Below are 23601 nucleotides of genomic sequence, written 5' to 3' on the forward strand. Positions count from 1 at the left end.
GACAATACTGCCTCATTTTTCTTACTCACTGCGATAGGCCCATAAGTTTCACAAAAATGACAATGAATTTCAGCAGCATTATGTCCTCTTGCACTTAGAAATCTAATCACTGATCGAACTTCACAACTGGTAGATTTCTTATAACCATACTCATTTTACACACTGTCTCACAAAGGCAAATAATGAACTGACGGCAATACGATAGTTACAAGCCCAACAGACCACATGTGCATGCGCAAACCAGTGTTGCCTACCAATATTATAACTCACTGGCCCTTTCTCTTGAACTGCGCCTCATAAATTAGAAATACAATGACTAATAAAAATTACAAATTGTTTCACTTACATGAATATCTTTAGGGTGTTCCCCTTCAGCAATTCTAACCATCCATAGGAACTTATTAATATCATCTCCGGAGTAACCAATAACACCACCAAATATTACAAGAACGTAGTCAACATCCAATGATTTCATTATCTCATATGCATCTTCTTCTTTTGAAGACATTGCTTTACCAACCTAAATTAAACAAAAAATTCATAAAATAGCAAAGGAAAGGTTTTGTTTAAATAGCAAAACAGCTTTTGTTTAAAAGCTGTTTTCCTTTAAAAAATATATGCCCACTATACTAGTATAGTGGTAATATATTTTTATATGAATATATAATAAATATTTTATATTTTTTAATATAAAGTATTCAGTCTACTTTTTAAACATACTTTATATAATTAAAATATATATTGTTGTTTTCTGATTTCCTAAAATTGATGCGTTATTTAAACTGTGTGCCATTTTTTCCTGTAAATTCCAGCAGCACTGTAGTCAGTATGTAGAATGAGTGACAATTGTTAAAAATCATTAAAAGTATAAAGAATGTTTTGTTGACACTGTGCAAATTATGTAGTATTTTCAATAAGAGAAATGCCCAAAGTAAAGTATGAAACAACTGTGAAATGACTAGTTGAAAAATTTAAACAAAGAGATTTAACTGGAGATAACAGAAAAACAATAAGATTGCGTATTGCCATTAAACATTATCATTCTAAGTGATAATTTCCTAAAACCTTAATGCACTATCAGTCACTGCAACTGGAATTTCAAAAAGTAAAATACACTAAATTTAAAAGAAAGATATGAATCTGCAACCATTCAAAATTCTGTTAACCCAGGAGTGGAATCCAGATGAATATTTAAAACAATAGGGTTGACTGCATGCTGGAAAATCAATAAGCAACAAGTTTTTTTTTTTTTATCTTAGTGGTTACGTAAACAAGAAAAATCTTCACATTTGAGGTATAAAAACTGCTCATGTTATTCCCAATGAGCAACAATCTGGTAGAATGACTGGAGGATTCTTTTTTGAAAATGAAACTGTAAACAGTAGGTAAACTACAGTGAATATTACTATAAGATGATATTGCAATTTTTGCGGCTTTATTTCGGACAGCATGGTTTTGGGTGACATGTGGTTCCAGGAGGAAAGTGCCACCTATAATACAGTGCGTGAAGAAGTCCACTTATAGTGACAGAAATCTAACAGACAACTTATCTCACACAACAGCAAAATGTTGCCAAGATTGTGTGTCCTCACACCATGCAATTTTTCTATCTGGAAATTCATTGAGTCCAAAGTTCAAGCTGCAAAAAATAAGAACAATTCCTGAATTGAAAACAGAAATTCAAAGAATTATTGATGACACTGGGCTATAGTAATGCATATTCAGAATTTAGGCAAAAAAAAAAATACACAGAGCACATTTGTCAGATATACTATTTTACATTTAATGGGAATGTTTATCTTTTCAAATAATTTAACACTCTTTATATGTGTTAAAATAAATTAGTATATTTCTAACACTAATGTTGAGAATGAAATAGAATCAGGATCATTGGTACAGCATTATTTTAAAAAATATCCTGAATGATTTGTTATAAAAGGTGTGATGTTTAAATGGTATAATGCAGTCCATAATCATGGTATGCTGAAAATGAGTTTTGTTTTCTATCAACCAATTTGTGCCAAATAAATTGAATTAAATAATTACAATGGCATATTACAGTTTTTTGATAAACTGAAGGAAAACTAATTCTTACAATAAAAATTTGTGGGCACCATATGACATCCCTGTACACCTATTAAATTTCATATAAACATTTTTTGGTGCACTTCATTTAAACTTATTATTTGAAAGTGAGATACGATCCTCCAATTCTTTAATAGAGTGGAAAGTTACACCAATAATCAAAAATGAAAAACAATCATACACAAAAAAGAAAGATAACATGAAGAAATGTATCTCAAAAAAAATCCCATGAAGATGAATATGAAGAAGAAGAAATGTTAAGAACAAGGTAAGAATAAAAAAACATAAGAGAAGTAATAAATATAAAGAGGAAGACAACTATAAGGCCAAGGAAAGAATACAAAATTAAGAGAGGATGATGAATATAAAGAGAAAATTTGAAAACTGGAGAATGTGAACATAAATTAAGATGAGAAAAATTATATCAAACCAAAGAGTAATTAAATGATTGGCAACAAAAAGTAAATAAACGAAATGATCATCAACTCCAACGGACTTAGGGAGAATATTGTCTGACAATATCAGAGAAGTAATGAACTAAAAGATAAGAATTTTTTGCAATTTAATAAAGATCGGGCATGGATGCCTCAGTGTATATGTTGTTCTTGTGAGGGTCTATCTTTCAGTCAACTATTTCAATTAACTTTAATATAGATAAAATTAAACAGAAATTCCAGCAAAATTAAATTAATTAAAGGTAAACCAAAAGTAAATCCAAAAATAATACGATTCTAAATTATAATTTTTAATTAAAATAATCAGATGTTTCACCAAATCTATTATATATACAAATATGTAATAATGCCTATTAAATTACATATACACATTCCTAAAAGTCCATAAAATTCTATAATGCCTATTAAATTACATATACACATTCCTAAAAGTCCATAAAATTCTATTTCACTAATAATTTTTGATTTTTTTTTTCATATTTTTTTTAGTATTGAATTATTATTTATTGCAAATTTTTTTTACAATCACGGTTAATAATTATTAATAAATCAATATATTTAAATTAAAAAAAAAAAAAGTTAAAAAAGGAGATTAAGCCCAATTCAAACCGATGTGCCTTCCCTTGTAAATCCAAATATTTCATTAATAAAAATTTTATTTGGCTATAACTCTGGAACCAATGAAAATAAGTACCACTTATGATATATCGTTGAAAAGCTCTCAATGAGGGCTTATTACTGCAGTTAAGAGAAAGTCCAAAATCTAAATTTTTTAGGATTTTGGGCATTTTTAGACACTTTTGGTTCAATTGATTGCAATCAAAAGGGGAGGTGCACAACTAGATGTTACAAGAGTCCTAAATCCAAAATTTTAACATCCTACGGCTAATCGTTTTTGAGTTATGCAAGATACATACGTACATACATCACACCGAAACTAATCAAAATGGATTCAGGAATGGTCAAAATGGTTATTTCTGTTGAAATCTGAAAATCAAATTTTGCGTTCACAATTACTTCCTTTACTTCATACAAGGAAGTAAAAATACAATAGTACTTTAATTATACTTTCTTAAAATTAAAAGAAAAACTGCAAATTTTTTACAAATACAAAGTAACGGAGCCCAACAAATGTACAGAGAATCAGAATCAAATTATCAACCTAAGTGTTTATTTACTTTATCACCAACAATCAATTACAAAATTTTTTTTAAATTTATATATTTATATTATACATATTTAGATTATTCATTTTATAACTTTTAGATTATTTATTTGTCTTAATAAGTTATTTGAAAAAAAAAATTAAATTGATATAAAAGTAGTCAAAACAGTTTTGATAATACTGTTTTTTATTAAATCAGTTATGCTATGTAATTCTTAACAAAAGGTTGGGTACTATGGGATTCTTAATACACAGTATTTTTTTCTTTGTCATGATCACTGTCTTTCTGATTATTTTTCTAAAGATGCTCTGCAACCATCTTGTTTTATTGTTTACATAAATTATAAATTAGATTATTATTAGCTGTTCTTCTTGAACAACTTAGAAATGGAAAGATGAATACATCATTTTTTTATGACTGTGACAGAACCCTTGATAAAAGAAAAACAGACCAAATGGCCTGATCATAAACCACTACTTGCCTGTGAATATCCAATTGAAATTCAATTCTCATTACAGTTCATCCATTTTTAGAAGCTGGCATTCAAAATCACAGTTAGGTTAATAAGTAGACTATTATCAAATCCTCAGTGCAACAGAAGAAATGACTGATTTTATTAATATACAATAAAAGTGTCATTAAAATATAAACCAGAATTTTACAGTGTGGACTAAGAAGAGCAGTGAATGTGGTGGGTCGCTGCACATAGTTGGATACATGTGGAGGTGAATAACCAGACAACATGGTGTATTCCATGTTCCTACATCAATAAAGAATGTCTAAGCAGGAGGTAACATCGTCTGTTGCAAAACGAATTATAATCAGATTTCTAGCCAACAAAGGTGTCAGTCCTCTGAAATTTTGACTCTATTCCAGGCACAGTTCAGAGATGCTATTCTACCAAAAATTCAAGACTTTGACTGGGTCAAAAATTTTTGAAGTGGCTGCGATGAATTAGAGAACATAAGTCATGAACAATGTCAACGAACTAGTATCAATAATGAAAACATTCATTATAAACTGCATAAATGTTGCTGACATTGCATCAGAGGTGGGAATAAGTGTTGGCAGTGTCAATTCAATATTGTCAGGCACTACTGGATACAGCAAAGTGTTTGGCGAGATGGGTTCCATCATATCTTCTCACCGAGTCACAGAGAAATGTTTGGAAAGACATCTGTCAGCAGCTTCTGAACTGCTTTGAGGAAGAAAGAGATATTTTTGTACTGTATTATAACCTGTGATGAAATGTGGGTCCAACACTATAAACTGGAAAACAAGAGAACAAGTATGGAGTGGTGGTAAAGTGGAGAGGGCGAGTGATCAAAAACAAGGTACCATCAAATGCTTGTCAGCTGGTAAAGTTCTGGCAACTGTGTTTTGTGACTCTAGATGTACTGCTGATTGATTTCTTGCACAAACAAATGATAATGAATGTGGCACAATACTACCAGTTGTTGTAGTTGCTGCTTAACGCAACAAATGAAACTGACAGCTGATTTGCAATTTCCACCTTCACCACAATGTACGGCCATATACAATAGCTCACTCACAATAAACTTGCTAAAATTCATTGGACATCTCTTGAACACTCTTTGTACAGTCTAGGACTTGTTACCGTGTAATTTCCACATGTTTGGTTTGCTGAAAGAAGCTTTAGGAGGGGAAAGATTTGAATGACAATGCTGCAGTCTAGCATTATGTGGACAATTGGTTATTGAGGCAGCAATCATATTTTTTTGATGAGGGGATTAGGAAGCTAACTTCCTGACTGCAACTTAGGTAAAAAAAGTGCATATTAAAAATTTTACGTAACATTTTAAATAGATAAATAAAATAAGCACTCCAAATGTTTATATAATACTTATTTGAATATAATGTGGTCTTAATCCCCTTAATAGTTTTTATCCACTTCAAAATATTGAGTTTCACATATTGATATTCACTATGATGCAATTACATTTCTCTAATTTTTCTAATGCACAAAATCAAATAACTTACTAAAGCTATATGACTATTGTTCCACGTATTATTATCAACTAGAGTAGTCCTATTGGCCATACCAGCTATCTGGTAACCATAATCCCACCAGCTCATAACTCTTGCATCATTATCAGTATTCTGTGATAACCAATAGTATGCTTCTCTAAAATCATCCAATATTTGTCTTGATCTGAAAATAAAATAAATAATCAAAAGGAATGCACATATTATGTAGAACAGATTGTTCTAAATACTACTGATATAAGTTGTTCTACATTACTTGTACTACTTACTCAGAAACCAAGACTTCTTACGGAAGATTGAATGACAGTGATAAAACAAACTTCTACGCAATATTTTACTGATATAAGTTGTCATTCTATTATTATTTCTATAAATCTTTCCTACAGAAAATAGTACCATAGACAGGGATGGATGGTTAGAAGAGCAATTAAAAACAGAAATAATTTATGATACTAAAGCAGCGTACTTAATATTCTAGAAATACCATCTAATGATAAGTGCTGGTAAACAGAATTTCAGCAATGCAGTAGAATGTTACAAACATTTATATCCTGTAATTTATATATAGTATAACAGTTACACTGAAAATAGTAATTTCTATCCTTATCACTACAAAGAGAAATAATAAATTAAACTGAGAGACAAAACAAAATAATTTGCAGCCTTTAGTCGATGATGAACAGATTTAAAAAATAAGCTCTTGGAAATCTGATCTGAAGTAAGGATGGTCAAAGCCACTTTGATAAAACTATACCATAAAAAACAAAATTAAATTACACAGATGCATTATCTTGGAAACTGGTGACGGATGACAACACTAAACAATGTTACTTAAGTAAAAACAAAAATGGCGGATATAGATTTATGATAAAAAAAAGATTATTTAAAAAATTAGTATTATTTTTCATTAGCCATGCAAAACTTGTTCATTAGATTTGCTGTATGGGCTACGCTAAGTCTTGGGGAAAACAGAACTACTTTGATCAGAGTTAACTGATTTTCCCCTTCCTCTTCACATCCTTCTCCTTTGGACAAGTACTGTGGGAATCAAGTTACCACTCTGGTTCCACATGCAGTATTATCAAGCAAGCACTTCTGGTAGCCAACACAAGACAGCTACCTTTTTATTGGAGTATAGCGGGTTGAGGAACCCACTAAAACACAGTAGAATTGTATAAGGACTCTCATTTCCTAACCAGGGGTACCACAATAAGTGCCAACTAGGAAAAGACCAAAATTCCCAAACCAATAGGCTACAGTTAAATAGCTTGTATTATGCTGTTGCACAATATACAAGAGCAGGATTCAACAATTTGTTAATTTTCCTATTTTAGATTTTTCCTAGTAATCCATTAAAGATAATTGAAGGGCTCAAAGGATGTCATGAAAAGACTTCACTAAGCCAAGTAAAATTTCTTACATTTTGAGAAAACAGGCTTCAAAGTTTATAGGCTCATTGTAAAATCCAGGTGGAACGTAAACTGAAATGCAGTCTTGTTTGACCATTATCTATGAGATTTTATTTTAAAAAATACATGGAATTTTTTTTCCAAAAAAATCTTCATTTATTCATCAATATTGATTCTGTCACCTTCAAAGTACTCCCCTTCAGATATAATACTTTGGTTCCTGGTTCCAGCACATTTACCAATCTTTGAAGCACCTCTGAAATGCAATTTCTGGTATGGCGTTTAACTTCTTCAGAGATTCTGTATTTGCCCTTATAATGTTTGCAAAACATTGTAGAGGCAAAGAACACTCGTTCTTTCATGGTTCTTTTCAGTTTGGAGAAGAGAAAGAAGTCACAGTGGGCCGTACGGCAAATATAGTATAGCTGAGGTATCATAACAGTGTTGTTTTTAGCCAAAAATTCATGAACAAAAAGAGAAGTGTGAGCAGGTGCATTATTGTGTACAATTGCTATGAATTGGTTCACCACAAATTGGGGCATTTTCTTTGGATTAGTTCATGCAAACAGCATAGAACTTCCAGGTAGTCACCTTATTGACTGTAGAACAATGAGTTCTGTTGGCAATAATTCATGATGCACTTAACTGTTGAAACAGAAGAACTGAGTGATCAGAACTTTCACATTCAATTGAACTTTGGCAACCTTTTTACAGCTTGGCTATTCAGGAAGCTTCCACTGAGACAACTGGACCTTAGTCACACCCATACATCCATGCTTCAGCACTAGTTATTATTCATTTGAACAGGTCTGGATCATTATTCACTTCATTCAGCAACTCCTGTGCAATGTTCATTCGACACTGTTTTTGGTCGAACTTTGACAACTTTGGGCCAAATTTTGCTGCCACATGTTTCTTGCCCAAAACATCCAAAAAATACTTCTTGGCATGAGCCATATGATATGCCAATATCTTTAGCAACCTCTCACAAATAGTATTTGATGATTGTCCATAACACAATTTTCTTCACTTTTTCGACGTTGGCATCATTTGTTGAAAGCTGGGATGTCCAGGACACTCATCAACATCAACGTCTTCATAGTCTTCTTGGAGACATTTATACCACTTATAAATGCTTGTTTCATTCACAGAAGAATCGCCAAAAGCAACATTAAGATTTCTAATGCGGTGCTGCATTCTTAAAGCAAATTTTAACACACATTCTTCGTTCCACTTTTCCACAAGTTATATACATATCAACACGTGCGTAACCTTTTCAACAGCCAACAATAAACTAAGCCTCCAATATGGCTATTAATGTAAATATACATTAGGGGCAAGTGAACCAACACAACAAAAAAGAATTGTGACAATTGGACTTATACAGCCCAGGAAATTTAAAAATCCACATATTTTTTTATCAAAGCTCACATTAGTATTTGATATTTAATACAATTTCAAAAAAAAATTATACCAAAACAAGGTAAATTTTTGGAATGTAATCACTTGTCAACTTTGTATCATCAGTATGTGTAGAGAAATAGTAAACCAAATGACTGTTTTAAAAAATTAAAATAATTAAAATTATGGTGTAGTTTTAAAATTAATTTATTTCATTTGAATTTATATAATTTCTTAATAACAGTACAATACAATAATTCAAATGAAGTTTAAAATGAAAATAATATATAAATATATATAATAATAATAACATCAGTAAATTATTTTTTAATGAATAAAATAGAACATAAAAATATTAGTATTACAGAAAAACAATATCACATATTTACATTTAAACAGAGATTAGAATCTATCTACAGATAAATGATAATTTCTCAACTTTAAAGAAAATACTATTTCATAATACAATAAATATACACAGTTGCCACCAAGTAATGGCAAGCTTGGAGTGGCGATGATTACTACCCAATGTATCATGCATCATGTTTTTTCTACTAAGAAATGACTAATCATTGTGTGCCAATGTTTTAAAGAACAGTAGTATAGCAATGAAGTGTGGGATGATCATCCCAGCTCGCTGTTACGTGGCAGCTACTGCACATATATATGAATAACTATGAATGTTAACAAAGCAAAATTATTTAGGCAATAAAGTTTTTATAACTCAAAATTCTCCTGCTTTGATTGTTTATTTATCCATTATGGTTGTACCATGCTTTATCAGAAAAATAAACTTCTAAAATACTGTCATTTCTAATGAAATGAGTAATATAGTGACAATATTTCATTTATTTTCATGTCTAATTCTTATTAAAAATGATTCATGTGAATTTGATAAGAATGGAATTTCTAGTTTTATCAGTTTCTCAAATTCTGTAAGATGATCCATATTGTTTAGAAAATCATACAATAGTTTTCAAGCTCAACAATAAAAATGCATTAGAGTTGTGTGTGAAAGCCATCTCTAATTGCTGCATACTTAATGATAGCTACCTAATACGTGATTACCCTATGGTAATAAGTAATTACTCCATAAAACTGATAATTGTTACCGATATTAAACTATATTTATAGATAAAATTCCCCTGTCAATAAAAATAATATGGGACCTAGTCAGGTCCCAAAATTTGAGGATTGGGTTTTTAAAAAAAATGGTAAAAAGAAGAAGGAAAAAACAGAAAATAACAATTTTATGACAGTAAAAGCTAAAATTAACTCATTTATTTACCCGTCTTGGCCATATGATGCTAAAACAATACTAGGGCTGGAGTACGCATTGCTTGTAACCCATGTGCAATGAACTGCAAACATCATTAGCATCATCATCACTGCAACAATAACAACGCTCCTCACATTTGCTCCAAGGCCTTCACTCTCTTTTTGTTGTTCATGTTTCATTTTACGCAATTTACCAGCCTGCAAACAACAAAATCAGATTCACAAAATTACTAATGTATAACAATATGCATTTAGACCAACTGATATTAACACAAAAAATAATGATACCGAAACAATATCTGACATTTTTGTTTAAAAAAAAATTCAAACATATAATTTTATGTTGAAATGTCTTCATATTTCTTCGCCCACCAATGAATGCAGAGAGATTCCCCTCCAACAAACACTGTTAGCAGTAAAGCATCAACCTAAAACAACCACAAAATATTTCACAACTGAATGGTTTAATATACCTAATGTTATATGTTTGGTCGATAAGATTTGGTTATAAGTAAGGTTGATATGATAAGGGTACACAATATAAGGTTACTAGTAATATAATAATAAAACCAGGAAAATCTTTTCTATTAGATATATGACAGTCAAGTACATACTCTTGAGACCGGAAGAACCTTTCTACCTATCTGTATATATAAAATGTAAAAAGAAGATGAAAATCGTTTAAACTACTGAGATTTAAATGACTAACAAATAAGCAAAATTATTTCAGTAGTTTTGTAAATTCATAGTAGAACAATAATCCAAAGTAAAGTAAAACAAAAAATTTCAACCATGCACTTCTGCATAGTGTTTCTATCCTATAAATAGTTTGCATATGTTTTTATTTCACAAATCAGATTTAATTAGTGTTTAAAACAGGTTTATTATAATGGTTTGCAAGATTATACAACATGAACAATTCTGATACGAGCAATATGAGGTTATCGTATGAGTACAAGTTTTTTATTATTTAAAATTTTTTAAATAAATGTTTGAACCAATTTTATTAACTTCATTTTTTTAGTTTATATATAAGCATATATAAGTGAAATTATGTATTTAAGTAACACAGTAGCTGATAATTTAAAAAAATTAACTAATTGAGAATAAAGAACTGTAATTACAAATAAAATAAAATAAATATGCTAATAAAAAAATACCAATGATGCAAATCTGAATTCCATCAATGCTACAAAAATCAACAAAGAATCTGATGACTGAACAAAAATATTTGTATAACTGTATCAAAAATTTCATAAAACAATTGAAGCACTTTAATATTGTTAAAAGTTTTTGTACAAAAATCACATCAATTTTCATCTAGCAGAAATCAGCCCCATTTTTCATTTACCACCTATAATATTTTTATATTTTTATTCACACTGAACCAGCTCTTTTCAAAAAAAAAAGAAAAAAAAGAACTATACTGTATTCAGCATAAGAGTTAAGAGCTATCCTAACTGTTGGTGTAATGAGATTTTTCTGCAGCGTGTGCGATTATTTTATTATAGTAATGTACCGGGCGACTCAATCTGTTAGTCCTCACCAGTATTTATCATCTACAGAGCCTTTGTAAACAGTGATATAATTTTAAATATAGCTCCCATAAATTACAAGAACTCTATTCAGATGGTACAAATTCATTTTTACCAAATCATTTTTACAATATTTATTAATTGACTATTATTAGGCTATTAACGCTGTTATATATTAGACTCCTAACAAGAGTTTTACAATTTGTATGTGTAATTTTTGAGGCACTGATAATACAATGCAATGCAGTTTGTTTAAAACATGATAGCTGTTAAGGTGAATCAAGTGTAGATGATCTATCCACACATATTACTTATTATCATCATTATTTAAAAGAATCTAAATTCTATTTCAATTTACATAGTAAAATTTTGGCATCTTAGGAAAAAGTATATTTATTTAACTATTTATGTTCTATTTTAATATTTTATTAATTAAAATGAAATCTATTTAAGTGTAAAATCAGAATATGTATTAGTTAATATAAATTTTTTTATCGGTATTAATTTTATAAACATTTATTTAAGAAAATTATTTTTATTTTTATTACATTTAATGTTAAAAACTATATATTAGATTTAATTAAATTTTAATACATGAAGACTGTATATCAAATGAACTTTAAAATAAGGAACAACATTGACTATAAATCACAACAGCTTTAAAATAGCTAAATTACAAGCGTTTTTGAATTTCTAAAATTAAATGGGAAAAATAACCAGAAGAATTGTAATCAAATTCCTTGTAAAGCAGAAGTCACATTTAACAGATCAGTTACATAATTTAGAGGTTATCTGCAAATTAATGATATATAAAAATTCACTTCAGACAGAAGACTGCAACGATGTTCATACACAACAGTTTAAACCTTATGAAAATTAAAAATCAAACTTACAAACAGCAATTAATCCTTAATTAATTTCATATGGTGGCTTTACTGAGGATTAATTATTCAGTGATAAAGTTAATTACCAATGAACAACTATTAACCACAAAACTTTAAAATTCTACCTCATAATGTCATTGAAAATTTATATTTTCAATATGTTGAAATTAAAAGATTAGTACAGGATAGAAACCAATGAAAAATGCAACAATAAAATTGATGGGCAAAATAATATTTAAAATAAAAAAAGTCTAAATGTAACAAAATTATTAATTTTTTAAAGTTAATATCAGAAAATAACAACAGTAAACATTTTGAATACACTGGAATTAGAATATACACCAACATATATAATGGAATACAAAGAATCATACAATAAAAAACACAATAAATTAACTTACTGAACAACAAAGAAATCATGAAGAGTTAAGAAAGTTGAAGAAATCATAATCGCACGTAAGATTTAATTTAAACAAAATTATATATACATCAGTACAGTACTAATGACAGAAATATATACTAGTCGCAAATCAAATTTTTGTTCATTTTAAACAGCTCATGTACACAGATAGTTACTATCACTCTTTATTTACTCATTAAAATGTGACTCACCTTATATTCTTTAAGATATTCTATAAGAAAATCACATTCTACTATATCATGTGATAATTGATATGCCTGAAAAATCATTTAATAATTATTTAAAAAAAATTCATTATGACTATTATTAATTAATTAACTTTATAATAATAAAAGAACAATTGGTTTTATGTCATATAAAACATTTTAAATATACTTTATTATTATTATCTTTTAAATATACTTCACAGAAAACAAAATTGATTTTATAAGAAATAACCATCTATTTAGGAAATTTATTTAAAATACTTTTAATTACCTATTTTTTTAAAACTTAAGGAAAAATTTAAGTTGCTTAAATTTTATTTTTAATTACAGTTAATTTGGAAATATTTTAGAAGTAATTTTAAGTCTTATCTATTTTAATTAAATTATAAAAGAATTTAACAAATACAAAAAAAATTTTAAGTTTTAAAATTATATAAAAAAATTAAAATTTTAGAAATGCATAAGTTGGCCTGGTACATATTATCTTATAATCAAAATTTGTTTTATTATTGATTTTATTATACAATATTTTGTAACATTAAGGCATATCTACTAAAAACATAGTTTTTTCTTATGATAAAAACATGGATATATGCCACCTATATACCATGTTGTTAACACAGATGTCTATTAATTGAAATTTAATACACTCTCAGCAAGCTGAGAACAGAATATTGTGTATATATATAGGTTGCTAAATACAAATACAAATAGTACATTTCAATGTATATATAAAACAGCAAGTTTAAATTGTAAATGAAATACACTTTCCAAACAGAATCACAAAATTCATTAATCCAATAACTTTCCATTCATTATTCTTAGAAAGGTAATTCTTTTTTTTACTGCAGTGAAGGATAACTATAAATTATAAGTTGGCAATACTACATATTAAAGCCATAAAGGATTTCAGCTTTCACTTCTTACTTTGGTATAAAATATCTCCAAGAAAAATGCCACAATCAAATGATTAACAGAATTTGCTGTTACTTTAAAGAAGTTAAAAAGACATCAACAGCTACAGTTTCAAGTTTACTTGATATTTCTAAATCCAAGCTACATTTTATATAATAGATTGTAATTATACGCATACAAACTTCAACTAAGACATGTATTATCTCAAATGAGTCAAACCATCAAATGTTTACATAAAGATAAGATGAGGATGAAAATACATTGAAAGATTATATAAACAGCTAAATGAATCAGCTGTTTTTCTTCATAGAAAAAACCATCACTCAACCAATTGTCTGACTTGATTCAGTTGTTTGTTTTTTTTTGCAATCTGATTAAGATTATGGTGAAAACAAGATCACCATCACAGTTTAGCTTTGAATTTAGAAATGTGCTCGTGAAATGTTTCGTAAGTGGTGGATTAGTAGATGTGGTAAATTGGTGGATCTTTTCTTGGTCATAAATTTAGAATGGCATGCAATTATATTTTTATCTGGTACCACATAAAGAAAATTATTTATTCTATGAAAGTTTATGATTTAGACCACTTGCATTGAAAAACAATAGAAGCTGTTATTACAATCATGAGAAAATTATAAAGTAAAGATGATTTAATAATCGAATATTATTCTGATGTATGCCAAGAACACACGGTACCAACATGAAAATTTATTAACACAAGCAAAAACTTACACATTTTTTGAGTGGTTAAAATCACTAACTCCCTAGTTCTATTAAATAAAAATTTACCAAAACACCAAATTATATTATATATATATATATATATTAAACATAATTTTTTTTCTTTTTTTTAAACCCTGCACTGCATATAAATGTAGATTAAATACTATCTTCTTATTCTTAATAAATCGTCCTTATTTAACTTAAAAAATTATTGACAGAAAAGAATATGATAAAAAAATATGATAATGATACATACATTTAAAAATATACAGCCGAAGAACAAAATATAACCCAAAATGCAAAGAAAAATGTTATAATTACTTACATAAAACATATTACGAACACTAATAACAGATACAGATCTTATCTCCGAACAAATCAACACAGATACTATTTTTTTTTTTGGAATTAATTTTAATCGAATTATTACACTTTTAACAACAATTTGTAACAATTTCTACTTAATAAAAAGAATAAAATTCAAAAATTTTAACAAAGATTCTAAAAAATTCCTAAAGAAACTTTAAAACTAATACAGGAAAAAAATAGAGTAAAGACTACAAAAAATTGATAAAGTTACCAAACTGTCAATAGGTGTTTAATTAAATGAAACATGATTTATAAGTGAATAACCTTTAAACTTCAACACACATTCACACACCTAGTCTTTTTAGGTCCAAGTATTCCTGCATTATTTAAAAAATTCTTTTAGATGTATGCAGACTGCAATGTGTTTTGTGATGTCTTCCATCCCTATAAAACTTCAATGTTCCATTTTCAACACATGTAAGTCAACAGTTTCATATAGTTTGAAGGGGAATATGGCAAGTACACATAGCCAAATTCTACTTCTACCTTCTGTTTATTAAAGTTGAACTTTCTAATCCTCATGAAGGCGCATTATTACAGTATATTTACCATTTCTTTAAAAAATTTTAAATCTTAAAATTACATGAAATAAAAAGTGATATACTTGTCCCTTATTGTCATTGTTTCTCTATAGTACATTTATACCTTCATTGCCATTGCCAACATCACCTAAACATCTGATTTTGCTAGGTGTGAAAGCCAAACTGACCAGTTATATTTTAATGCTACAGATTCCTCAATTCTCTTTAGTAGTCTCACTACTTAGCTGTTGGGCATAACCTGAACCAACAGGGACATATGTAAAACTCATACTACATGAAAATCACTACCCTCAAGAGTTGATGTAAAAATATCTAGATGTAACTGAACAAATAAAATTCAAAGTTAACCAAATAGAATTCAGATCTATTTAAGTTTCATTTATGAAATTTTTTTAAGACTAAACAAAACAACATACACTCTTCTTGTTGTTAAGATAATAATTAATATTATCTTTGCTTTGATCGCTATAGTTTCTACGTTTACTACTGGCTAACTTTATTAGCTTCATTTTTTATTGCTTGTTGATGTGTTAACAAGTGCATAAAAATGTGGAGCGTAAAAAATTTTGAGTGGCTCAAAATGCATCAACAAGTGTTAAAAAAACGAAACTAAGAAAGGTAGGCACAGTATTTAACATATACCCTTACTTACAGCCTGAATTCATTTGAAGTGAATGACATATAAAAATTATGAATTCATTCTGTTCTTTATCTGCTATTTTAATCCAAAAATATACTACCCCTTATGTGTAAGTCAAAAACACAAAGAAAAAAATAAAAAATAAAACCCTTATTAATTAACAACATAAATCCATAATAAATTCTATGATACACTTATGTATCATATGTGATTACATATGTAAAACTCATACTACATGAAAATCACTACCCTCAAGAGTTGATGTAAAAATATCTAGATGTAACTGAACAAATAAAATTCAAAGTTAACCAAAGAGAATTCAGATCTATTTAAAGTTTACATATGTGATTACTGCCTAATCTTCAGTAAGATTATCAGATATTTGTGTATTATTACTTTAATTTATAGGAATTGTATCTCAAGATTGTAAACAAAAAACTCAATTATGTATTTTGTCACTAAATGTGCTTATTTGTTCTATATTGTGTGCAGCATATTGTCTATAAGTGTAAGTAAGCAGCCATATATTTATTTAGATTTTATGTTATCAAGTTCTTCATTGGGTAGTTGCTGAATGAAAAAAGTGTTTAAATTAGTAATATATAACACACACAAGAAACTGCATGTCTATGCCACAGATGTATAAAGAATCAAGTACTCACTACAAATGAAAACTTGTAGTGGGTTTTCTATATATATTAAAAGCATGCCTGTTAACTACTTTGTACACATCGGGATGAAGAAAGATTATAAATTTATTCTGCTATTATTCAACGGTAAAATGAAATTGAAGTGTTATTTGTTGATGGATATAAGAAACAGACATCATCTAATGTTTCTTTGTAAAATTATAGGATGTTAATAATTTCAACAGTATATTTTGTTTGTATTTTTCAAAAAAATATGTAAATGTTTTCAGTGTTGTATGTATTCCATTTATTTGTATAATGTAAATATTTCATCTGTACGACAAGAAATGAGTATACGCATTGACAGGGTTGGTTAAATGCAATTTTTTGGGTGAAAGATTTTTTTTAAGTGACAATTTTGTTATACTATGGCTCAATTAAAGTTGTAATTATTAACATGAATTTATTTTTTTCAAATGAAACACTAAAAAAAAGCAGTACTACTATTCAAAAAAAGCAGTAGTTCTTATAAATGAAAACGCACGCACATGCACATATACACACATACTTATATATATATATATAAAAAAAAAAAATCAAGAAAGTAAGCTAATATATGAAATTAGAACAAAAATACAAAAAATTAAAACAATCACATGTTCTATCAAACAACATAAAAAAATCAAGTTAAATTATTATAGAGAATTGCTATTTAGTGTACATGAGAACAAAGCTTTGTTAATGCATTGAAAATAAAAAAATACCTATCACCAAGAGTGAAAAATTGGGATATCAACCATCATTACAAGTGAAGGGGTAAATTGTTTAATACAATTTTCATTTTCAATAATTTTCATATTCCTCATACTTTATGAAAATAATGAAAAACAAAAGAAATCCAGTATTTTGTGAGAAAATTAAGATTTTAAAGATTTATATAGATTTGACATCACACTTTAGGTAGTGAGTAACAAAGATCACTAAGTAATAAAAGAACCAATTGAAGGATCAAGTCCACTGAAGTAAAAAAAAAGAATTGAGAAAGGCTATGGAAATTGAATAAATAAAATATCTATCTATTTGATACATGATTATTACCTAGACAGTAATTAAATAAAATTAATTTAAAATGTTAACCAATGTGTCTTACACCCTAGTGTATACTTGGAAAATTATTTAATTACACTAAAGAAAAAAAAGATTTAAACCCACATATAGAAAAACGACTGTTAGAAGTAAAATATTAATAAATATACTGGCACAACTGTGTTATAAAAACAAACAAATTTTAAAAACTTATCATTCAATAAATGAAATTTATTGAATGATCATCAGTGGTCTCATTTATTTAATTGCATTTTTTTCTGTCATTATTCTTAGCAAATTTTTAACTTGAGAAATTGGCTATTTACAATTAACACCATGATTAAACCTCAACACAAACTGACAAACTGTACTATTCTGTGTAGAATAACAGAGTAGCTCAACTCTTAATGTGCTTTAAATTTAAGCTGTTTTAATGTGTTTTTATATAAATTAAAACATTAATGGATTTGTAGTATATATCTTCAATATCCACTTCCAATTAACATAGTGTAAATTTTAAACTGTATATTTTTATTTTTAAATCAAGATCTATTTGTTCATTGGTATATTTATTCAAATATGTGACATACTTTAATTTTTACATTAATATATATATTTACCAAACAGAGACAAGGATAAAGGTCTCCTCCTTTCATCTGGAGGTGCCGGGTTCAAATCCCAATAAGGCATGGCATTTTTCATATGCTACATATTTCCTATTTCATACTCCCATGTACAAAAGCTTCTCGTAAGCTTCTCTTGTAAATTAATTCAACATTCAAAAGAAAAAAACTTTCCTATATATTTAGTACGTTTTTCTTAATTGTTAACTTTTTACCTCTTAGCATATATTAAGTATATATTTATTACATGCTTTGGAGATGCGTTATGTTTCATTAATTACAGTTTCACAACCCAACAATTATGTAAAGGTGAATTAACTAAAATGGTTAAAGAATAACATATACACAACACTATAATGCAGGAAGGTAAAAAAATAAAAACAAACTTTACAGAAATTATAAAGAGACAAACAAGTAGAAATTAATGTGCAGTTCACACAGGATATACATAAACATATATGACTCATGGATGTATGTGAAGATGGATGAACACACTCAAAAGAGAGAGAGAGAGAGAGTGAGAGAGAGAGAGAGAGAGAGAGAGAAACAGAGTGATAGTGAGGGGAAAAGGAGAGGAGAAAAAATATTCAGAGAAGAATAATTTATTTATAAAACAATTTTTTTTCTTTTAAATAAGCAATTACTTTGATTAAGAAAAAGATTAGAATATTACACCCTACAATTTACAAAATACATAATTTCAAATACTATTCAAGAAAATAACTAATTAGTTACTATTAAAGCAAACAAATCAATTATTTCAATTAAACCCCTCAAATACAGCAAGCTCGATTAAGCCCATTAGAATATCTTAAATAAAATTAACTTTTTTTTTATAAATTTATAAACTCACCCCACAGGAATTACATTTTAATAACATTACATAATCATTAATTTTACTTTCCTCTATTATATCTAAATCCTGCAAAATTAAAAATTTGTTTAACACTCTTTACTTTTATATTTAACCATAATTAAGAACTAAAATATTAATCACTCAATAAATAATATACCTAATTTGGGGTTTTACTGCAAGTCACTTTTAATTATTAATTACAAACTAAAAGTTTATGAATTTAATTATTTATAAACAAAATCATAAACATTATTATAATACATCTCACAGTCAATCAAAAACATAAAAATAAAAAAATATGTGTGTTAATATACTTAAGACCAAAAAATATTTACACAATATTCAATAAGGAAGGATAGTCAACAAAAATAAAGAAGTGCATTAACCAGAAAAAGAAATAATTTCAGAAATGACTTATCTGATGTAACTAGACTGACTTCCAGATTAAATCTAAATACTTGAAAACAAAATAAGAATAACTACTGACTGATTAAGTAATAAAAAAATAAATCTAGAATGAAAAATTAAAGTAAAATTAACAAATTAGAGGAGATGAGACAGAGGACTCTGCTGCTTAGCTTCAAGCAAAAAACTGAAGGTGCTAATCCTTTCACAAACCAACATAAAAAATTTACTCTAAATCTTCCAGAGTAAATATACTACATACTGAAAATCCCTCGAAGATACAAATAGTACATACAAACAATACTCCATTTGAGAGATTGTTTTTTACTAATATTTCTCTTTCATTAATTTTTTCAAAGAAGTTAAAATTAAAGTTTAATCCTTAAAGTTATATTTAAGGAAATATTAAAAGAAAACAGAAAAAATGAAACTATGTTTCATTTAACTAATTCTTCATTTGAAAACTTAGAAAAAATAATTAACTTATGAAAAGTTATTAATAGTTTAACCTATGAATAGTTAAACTTATGAAAAATTAGTTTTATTTAATTTATGCATTAGGTAATAAAAAAAGTATTCATAAAAACACAAGAAGAAAAATCCTGTTTTCTGGATAAAACAAAAAATTAAATAGTGCTATTTTCTTAATCGAATCGTTCAGATAGTAAATTTCATTATATATATATATATATATATATAAAAAAAAAAAAAAACATTCAGGATGAATATAAATGGTAATGATGTAGACATTTACAGAAATTCAATTCAAAGAATGAAGATTTAGTAATCAGAAATCAAGTTTTAAGTAATATTTAAAACTCAATAATAATGATTCATTATGACACAAAGATTCAATTAATAGTATTTCAAGTTAATTTTCCTTCTGAAGACTAATGTTAATGTTAAAATTTGCTGCAAACTAATGTTAGTCTAAAACTGCAATTTTTCATTAAATATAAACAACAGTTTGTCATTAAAACAAACTCTAAAACTGCAAACAGTAAAACAATGCTATAAATGACATCTGTTACACAATTTCTGATCATGATGTTAAGTAATTCTTTCTTTTCATAGGCCTGAAAAATTTAATGTTTTACATACAGGATGTACATAAAGTCTTTCCATGATTACAAAAATTTATTACATAAAAACTATTACAGTTACAGCTGTATGGTTTATGACAAAAGAAAGGAAAAATTATCAAGTTTTTTCTATATTGGTTTGTTGCAGGTACAGCCATAGTAGAGGGCGCCGTAATCATTTTTTTACAAAATGGCATCAATCCAGAAGGAAAGCACAATGTGTGTTGTGGTATCAGGAGTCGAAATCATTCATTACTTTACAGCGAAATTTTAGAAGGGAATATAAACAACCAGGAACCTGATAGCAGGACTATTGTTACATGACATGTAAAGTTTAAGGAGGGTGGAAGTGTTGTCGACCTTCCATGAACATGACGGCAGCCATCTGGTGGTGAAGATAAGGTTGAGGTTGTGCAGCAAGCATTTCTCTACATAGCCCTTCCAAATCTACCAGTCATGCATCTCATGAACTAGGTATTCCCCAGCCATGTGTGCACCAACTTTTACACAAGAAACTTAAGTTACACTCGTATAAAGTTCAGATATTGTAACATCTACAGCCAGATGACAGCCCCCATCATGCTGCCTTTGTGACCGAGATTTTGCAATGAATTAATAACAATTTAATTATTAGTTTCAATTTAGTTACTAGATTAATTACTAGTTTGAGATTTTCTGATTGAATCATTTCATGACAGATGGATTGGGCACGACAGTCTCACTCCCTGACCACCATGATCTTCAGATATAACTAGACTTTTTCCTATGGGGTTATGTTAAGGACAGAGTCTATGCAACACCTGATCTGGACACATTGAGAAGGAGTATAACTGAAGCTATTGCTAGCGTTACCAAAGCAATGTTGACCAACACATGGCATGAAATTGATCATCAGTTGGGCATTCTATGAGCGACAAATGGCACACGTGTTGAAGTTTATTGACATGGTAAAAAAAACTTGGTAATCTTTTCTTTCTTTTACCACAAACCACACTGCTGTAACTGTAATAGTTTTTTGTAATACATTTTTGTAATCATGGAAAGACTTCATGGACACTTGGTATAATCAAGAGTTTATATTAAAGATACAGAAGGTTTCTTTTTAAAAATTCATTATTTTTAAAAAAATTGCATTTGCCTTCCAAATCTTTAAAATGTCTTTTTATTTATATAATAATTTTTCAAACAAGGACATAACTGATAAAAATAACGTGATCTTACAAAGTATAAGAATACAATATTATTTGAAATTTATGATTCTTTTTTTTTTAGTTTTCATTAGTCTAAATTATGAATGCACATACACTTCTACCACACCTTCAGTAAGTACCCAAATAAAGAGTTAATCTATGAAAGGGAGGGAAATGAAGGAAAGCTAGAAAATGTATGATCAGCAAAATGCTTTGATTTTTCAAGAAGTGAGTAGCCTGATAAAAATCTTATTTCTAATTTGCGTTATGAAGTGCACAGGGTGTCAACTAAATACTGCTAAACAAGGAAATAATATTTTTAAAAATACATAATTACAAAATTAAGAATATCACTTGTGCAAAAATAAGTACAAACTATGATAAAATTTCTATAAATTTAAATACATGTACAGGTAAACAATGTATTTATAAATAGATTTATATGTTGCCAATTAACAAGCATTATCTTACTTCTCTGATCAAACCCATAAAAACTTTTACAAATAATAGTAATAAGCAAACGTTTTATACTTATTAACACTGAATATTAAAATAATTTAAGTATTTTAACAATATGAATATAATCAAACAACCAACTTTTTCCCCATAAGTATTTTTTGTACTCACTTCACGATCAGTTACTGATTCATAATCATTTACTGATTCATAGTCATTTTTTACTATATTATTTACTTTTTCAACATTATTGTCATCCTGTAAAATGCAATAAATTTTGGTCAAAAGCATAATGATAAAACTATTTTAAATACTAACAGATAATTAATTTTACACATAAAAATTAAATATAAGCTATCAATAACATCATACTTCAGATAAAATACATTCACAATCTGAAAATTCTTTCAATTCAACTGTTTTGAACCTTACATGTACCATTTACTCATAAATATCACATTAAGGATGATTTAATACACGATTACGTTAATAGTTTTAAAAGTGCATATCATTGGCCTCCGTTATTCAATAGGTGAGGTAATTTATAATATAATTCAACCAACAACATTAGGATCTATCTATACCCTACAAAACATGCAGTACAATGTTTGATTCTGATGTAACTTTGTTCCAGATATTGCTACAGTAATCTAGGAGGAAAGAGAATATTTACATTCTAACTTTCTTTATCTTTTTCCTTTTCACCAGTAAGATTTTCTTCCACAACAGCTAGATGCCCAGCACTGTAGGAAGAGAACATTCTTTAACTATGGGAGGGGGGGATCAAAAAGTATCTATTAAAGACAAGTTAGTTCTTGACTTCTTATTTACCTTCAGATACTAACTCTAGGGAAGATCCCTATTTTCCAGGATAGGAGAATTGTGAGCAATAGGCACACATGGTTGAATCATACTTACAATAAGGGCTTAAACAGCCATCAATATTTCACTGTTTGTTTTGAAAGCACTTTAGAAACTGTTTGTGAACTACTTGTAAAATAGGATTACTCATTACTTTCTGGAAATGATTCTTAATTAAAAAGAGAACTGCAGAAAATGCTGCATTCAAGGACATTGAGGTGGCTACTGATAATACTAACAAACAGAGAAATATAAATTCACACAATGTATGATCGTATTGACTATATAGAACTGAACAAATCTAATGCAGATATTTAGAAAACAGGAGAAGCTGCTAAAAGCCACAATCAACAGCAAAAAGTGTGTAAATTATCATT

The 23601-nt window shown here is 28.1% G+C and overlaps 1 protein-coding gene across 10 annotated transcripts in view; it reads right to left on the reverse strand.

Annotated features, from left to right (window-relative positions):
* Window positions 1–23601, reverse strand: part of Stt3B (catalytic subunit 3B of the oligosaccharyltransferase complex) — a 79154-nt gene that overhangs the window by 12221 nt on the left and 43332 nt on the right. For 2 of the 10 annotated variants that reach the window (XM_075366669.1, XM_075366668.1), the window contains 6 exons: window positions 22535–22621; window positions 19228–19296; window positions 12833–12898; window positions 9812–9999; window positions 5708–5879; window positions 347–520 (listed from right to left, as the gene is read on the reverse strand). In XM_075366669.1, the coding sequence (XP_075222784.1) occupies window positions 347–520; window positions 5708–5879; window positions 9812–9999; window positions 12833–12898; window positions 19228–19296; window positions 22535–22621 (756 nt within the window). The remainder of the gene's footprint in view (window positions 1–346; window positions 521–5707; window positions 5880–9811; window positions 10000–12832; window positions 12899–19227; window positions 19297–22534; window positions 22622–23601) is intronic. The other 8 variants (XM_075366672.1, XM_075366676.1, XM_075366678.1 and 5 more) reach the window with 6 other exon arrangements.

Source organism: Lycorma delicatula, chromosome 5 (assembly GCF_047948215.1).
Source record: "Lycorma delicatula isolate Av1 chromosome 5, ASM4794821v1, whole genome shotgun sequence".
Lineage (NCBI taxonomy): Eukaryota > Metazoa > Arthropoda > Insecta > Hemiptera > Fulgoridae > Lycorma > Lycorma delicatula.